Source organism: Parasteatoda tepidariorum, chromosome 9, assembly GCF_043381705.1.
Source record: "Parasteatoda tepidariorum isolate YZ-2023 chromosome 9, CAS_Ptep_4.0, whole genome shotgun sequence".
In the NCBI taxonomy this organism is placed as follows: domain Eukaryota; kingdom Metazoa; phylum Arthropoda; class Arachnida; order Araneae; family Theridiidae; genus Parasteatoda; species Parasteatoda tepidariorum.
In genome coordinates this window covers 6,546,712-6,552,711 of record NC_092212.1, presented here as the reverse complement: position 1 = coordinate 6,552,711, position 6,000 = coordinate 6,546,712, and the positions used below count along the sequence as shown (strand labels likewise).

Below are 6,000 nucleotides of genomic sequence, written 5' to 3'. Positions count from 1 at the left end.
GATATTTCTTTTCTCGCGTTGGCAACAGTTTTCATTTTTAATTGATAGGCTTCGGCGCGCAAGAGCACGTAGTGAGCATCATATGGCTAATCTATATTATATAAAACGCTAATACGTTTTAATTGATAGGCTTCGGCGAGCAAGAGCACGTAGTGAGCATATTATATGTCTAATCGGGTGAATTCTCACCGAATTATCAAAAAAATTCTCACAAAATTATCTTCATCGAAGTCGATGCTTTACATCCGGCGTTCAGTACTATTTCATATTGTTTTACAACACATGGTTTTAGCCCTCTGGTGGGAAAGACTTTAAAACAAAACTTACAACAGTTACTTTACTCAACAACTGAAATTTAGAATAGCGTGATTAAGAAAAATATGTGAACTGTTTGCAATTTCAAATTAATATTGAAATGCACAGATTTAGAATTTTCTACAGTGAAAATTTTTCGGAACTTCAGTGTTCAAAAAAGCATACAAAGGCTAGACGTTAAGAACGTATCCAATGAGAGAGCAAAGCGAGCATCGGATTGCGAAGCAATCCGAAATGAACTGCGAAAGCAGTTCCGGGGGTTGGCGAGAGCCAGCGAGCAGGGGGCGAAGCCTCCTAGTTAAGTAGAAAAAGATAAAATAACAATATACTAAATAATGAAGATGAATAGCAACATGGAAATAATTTAAAATGTCATTTCATCTGTTATTAGAAGAAATGATTTATTTAGGGTTACCAAAAAACATTCCAAATAAAAAGTTGAATTTAAAGGAAGAAAAAAAAATAATAGAAAGAATGAATTATCAGAACAGATAAAAAATTTCCTCACGAAATAATAAAAATAAAGCTTCCTCAATCATTATGAAAAAATTAAATAAATCACGTATGTTAAAGTTAATGATGGGGTTCAAGTACACTTATACATCAATTATATAAATTTACAGAAAAAAGAAAGATAAACGAAAAAGAAACTAATAAAGATATTTGAGCTAAAGATTAACGATAAAGTTGAAGTTAACACGCATGCGCTGAACGATAATCCTACCTGATTCCTAAAACACTCCTTTGAAAGGCCTGTCGTCTTCATGTGATATCCTACGAAATTCTTTCTTCTGACACTCTACGTTCCAGGAGCGTTCGGAATGTTTCGGGATGCCTTCAGGACGAAATTTCCTGTATGGGTAAGGATTTTTCCATTTCTTTTCAGATTCATATTTAGAATTTATTTTTTGCATAAAAAATTGAATTATAAAATTGAAACAAAACTATTTTGAATATGGTCTAAGAACTCTGCACTGTTTTGAAGAAAATTCAATACAGCATCTTCCTATCAAAATAAAATTTACTTAGCAATATATTTTTTAGGAAAAAAAAGATACCTCTGTATTATGCCACTGAAATAAACATAAATCAACTCATTTAAATTTCAGAAATTTCATTACTAAACTGCGTTGCATATTTTAGACAGATCTGACTAAGAATTTCCAAAGAAACAGGGAAAAACTTTGATAAATGAAAAATTTTGTTTTTCGTTTAAGATTTTCAAAAATACATGAATTTCATACATAAAGAAAAACAAACTATGTAATTTAAATTCTAAAGTGTTGTATTTTTTCGGAAATTTAATATAATTTTTTAATATTAACAAAATCTCATGTGATTTTTTTTAATATAAACATAAAGCATACACTTATATTATAAATCTTCTAAAACATGCACTTATATTATAACTCTCGAATTAATAAGAATTACCTGTAATTAAAACTTTCATGATGACAAAATATAAAATCCCGCGCAAACAAATGCATAAAATGGCTCTGAAAAATGCTTTTGTTAAGGCTATAAGAGGAAACTGTGGTTGCAAAATAACTAATTTCAGTAGTGATGTAGCTGCAATATATGGCTAGCACTATATAGCGAGTAAAGATATCCAAGCCATTTTAAATTAATTCAGCAAACGGTGCAATACTAATGTCCAGTATCCAGAAATCTGTTAAATACATATTTACTGTTAAAAATATGTATTACTTAGCGTATCCGTTACATCAGTCCAGCTCAAACTTATCGCCATTTTCACTCACACTCAAAAATCGGGCATCCAAGCTCTTGGCGATAGAATTCGTTTGGCTAGCACCCATTTAAGCTGATAGCCAATGTTTAGGGTTATAAAACGGCTGGCATTTAAGACAGTGTGTGATTGTACATCTTATAAAGAAGTAATTCCAAATGTTAAACATTACAAGCGAGGCGATTTCGTCGTTAATTGTTACATTGATTATCGCGGTGAGTTCCTAGTGACGTAGATATTCACATTAGAGCAGAAAGAAGTGAAGGTCCTATCGTCCCGGTGGCAAAAAAATTTCCAATAAATTACCCTCTTTCACGTTTACCATAGTTAAGTGGTTTATCTCACAATACGCGTATCTTTAGAGAACGCAAAATGTAAAATTATGTTGTCTTGTTTGTAATTGGACAGATTTATTACTATCTCTAAGGCTTTAGAACGTCTTACATCAAAGTATTTTGCACACATGACAGTCATTAACGATGTATTTCCTAACTTTGAAGTAGATTTGTAGTTACACAAAAATATTTTTTACTCTTACTCAAGTCATTTTATTGTGATTATTGAACACAAAAAAATTATATTACTTCACCATTTATGTCCATTGTAATCACATTAAAATGTGAATTTTATTAAACATGATTTTAACATTCATTTCGCTTGATTGTTGTTTAGAAAAACAGTTGTCTATTTAAAAAAAGGGATAATATTTATTTCCAGGAAATATTTCCTAGGCAATAGTATTAATGTTTCATTATGCTATAAAATTTAACTACGTCAACTTCTCTCAGTAGCCGTATCAAGAGTAGAAATCTAAAAATACATTATAAATTAATTAAGATTTTTGAAAATAAAAAGTGAAGAAAATGAAAAAAACATAATTTTTAAAAGATTGAACTCTGTAAAATGCTGTAGGCAAGAAACTTGATTGCGCATATATTTCCAAAGATTTATAATCCTTTTCCATCGAATTGAACAAATAAATTGCATTTAAAATGTAATTCCATTAAACAAAATTTCATTCGGGGAAAACATCTACTGGAAGGAGAAATGTTTGCTTCAACTTGTAAATTTTTAAGATACTTTTTATTTCCACAAGTACCGTACAGGTGATTTTTTTTCTTCTTTTTCCAAAGAGGAAAAAATATTAGTTAAAATCGTTGGCTTTTTAGGAAGAAGTTCTATTATGTAAATAATTTAAAATGTTGTGTCCAACTTGTTAAAATGTTGTGTCCTATCCCGGATTTAGCATTAATATTAAGAGAACCTCTGATACAAAAATAAATAAATATATTCCCTCATCAATAAATTAAACTTAGTAACTAAAAGAGCAATTCATTTAATGGGCTAAGTCAGGTTTTTTTTTTCAGAAATAAGGCATTTTAAAAATAATTGAACTTTACACATAAGTATTTCGGAAACAATTATGATTAAAACCTGAGACCACTTGACGTCAGGCAAACCGGCGAAGGTTTTCATGGTTTTCCTCTCCATGCAAATCAAATGGGGCATAGTCGACTGCTCAACAGCGGTTATAAAATAAAATAAAATACAATCTATGTTTAAATTATATAATTATTTGTATTTAAAATACAGGGTGTTTATAAAGTCCCGGACCCGCTTTGATGTTTAATAACTCATAAAATAATAAAGATAGATTGAAATTAATAACATAAATGGTTAGATAGACTCAAAAAGTTTCATGACCCTTGTCAGTGAACTTCCACGTGTGCCCCCTTCGTCGCACGGGCAATATCAAGTCGATAATAATTTTCACGCCAGGTAGCGGCAAGCATGTTGGCATCCACAGAGGCTATTGCGGTTGTAATTCTGGCTTTTAGGTCATCAATGTTCGACACGATCCTCCAGTAAACATTGTCCTTTATAAATCCCCAAAGAAAAAAGTCCAGGGGCGTTACATCAGGTGATCTGGGTGGCCAAGGAATGGGACTTCCTCGCCCAATCCATCTTCATGGAAAATGGTTATTCAAAGAACTACGAACGATGATACCCCAACGAGGTGGTGCATCATCTTGTTGCAAAAAGACATGTGAATGAAGCTCTTCTAGTTGAGGAAAAGCGAAGTTTTCCAACATGTCTAAGTATACTATTGATGAGACAGGAAGATGGATTGGGCGAGGAGTTCCAATTCCTTGGCCACCCAGATCACCTGATATAACGCCGCTGGACTTTTTTCTTTGGAGATTTATAAAGGACAATGTTTACTGGAGGATCGTGTCGAACATTGATGACCTAAAAGCCAGAATTACAACCGCAATAGCCTCTGTGGATGCCGACATGCTTGCCGCAACCTGGCGTGAAAATGACTATTGACTTGATATTCTCCGTGCGACGAAGGGAGCACACGTGGAAGTTCATTGACAAGGGTCATGAAACATTTTTAGTCTATCTAACCATTTATGTTATTAATTTTTAATCTATCTATATTATTTTATGAGTTATTAAACATCAAAATGGGTCCGGGACTTTATAAACACCCTGTATATTAATTTAATTTCAATTTTGTCTATTTGAATAAATAAAAAACTGTAGAGCATAAAAAACTATAATCAATTCTTAGTCTATATTTTAAAAAGGCCTTTTTCTTTTATTTATATATCAAATGTTTAGTTTTATAACTTTTATTTATTTTGTAAACAAGAGAATTTTTTTAATTGTGTAGTAAATTTTACATTTATTTTTTGACAGCAAAAATTTTATTAATTCGTAGTTTAATTACATTTATGTTACAAGTAGTATATTTCATTCCCTTTTATTTGTGCAGATAGGTAATGTGCAACTTTCTTGAGAACTTAATTTTTTTTCATTAAGTTTGATTGCTTAAGGGGGAAAATATAATCAAATTTGACTTGTTTATTTATTAAGGTTAGTTGTGATAAACTCCCAAACTCCCTATTCTGTCTTTAAAAAGCTTTAAGAGATTTTGTATATCTTTAAATGCTTTAGCATTATCTTTAGTTTTGTGTTAAACAGTGAAAACGAGAAGGTGGTAATTTCTGGGTAATTTCTAATCCGTTAAAAATTACTGGACTTGATACATAAATTGGTATTTATTCACTTCATTTTAGGAGCATACTAATGTGCCATTAATTATAATGGGAAAATGAAGTAACTGTCCTTTATAAAACAACGAGGATTCTTAAACCTTGCGAATATTTTTTAATTTATATAAAATAATAATTGTTATTGTTAATAAAATTCCCATTGCAAGTGCCTAACTTTTAATATGATAAATAATATTGCATTTTTTTCAAATGTTTAGACTAATTACAGTGTTTTAAATTAAAAATTAAATTAAACATACTTCATTTATAAAAAAAATATCTATTTTTATGAGATGAAATTATTGTGTAAATTAGGGGTGTACAGTCCGCAAAAAAAAAAAGATATCACCCTGAATAACTTTCGTTCTAATGATCCGATTTTCACGAACTAAGTGTCAATCTTAATGGTTCCTGGGGGTGACCTCAAATATGCTAATTAATTAGTGCTAACTATTAATTAAGTTACGAAATCAGACACAAAAACGTACTTTCTCTGAATAAACATATATTTTTTTTTACATATTTGGAATCTAGACACTTGAATTAGGGGGGGTAGACAAAATTTTAAAACAATTGGGTCGTAAATTGGGTTGCAATAAAGGTTTATATATTTGGCGATAGTCCAGAAAACCGCCAAAAAAAGTCGCCTGCGCAAATAAATATTTTAAGATAACCCTTGACTGATTCAAAAGAGAAACGCTTAATTTTACTAGGTTGCTAGGCAACCAATTTCTGACTGTAAAAAAATTGAAATAATGTTTTGTGATTGCTCTGAGAGGTTTAATTAATAGTTAATAGAAAACACCTCGAAGTTTCTAGGCAATAGACAATTTTTAAGTTCATTTATGTCCAAAAAGCAAAAAAAATAAATAAATA

At 30.8% G+C, this 6,000-nt stretch overlaps 1 protein-coding gene across 1 annotated transcript in view; it reads left to right on the top strand.

Moving 5' to 3' along the window:
• Positions 1-1,050: 1,050 nt before the first annotated feature.
• The window catches only part of LOC107453193 (uncharacterized), a 43,957-nt gene continuing 39,007 nt past the window's right edge, over positions 1,051-6,000 (top strand). The window contains exon 1 of the mRNA XM_071185355.1: positions 1,051-1,175. Within this exon, the coding sequence (XP_071041456.1) occupies positions 1,137-1,175 (39 nt within the window). The 5' untranslated portion in view covers positions 1,051-1,136. The remainder of the gene's footprint in view (positions 1,176-6,000) is intronic.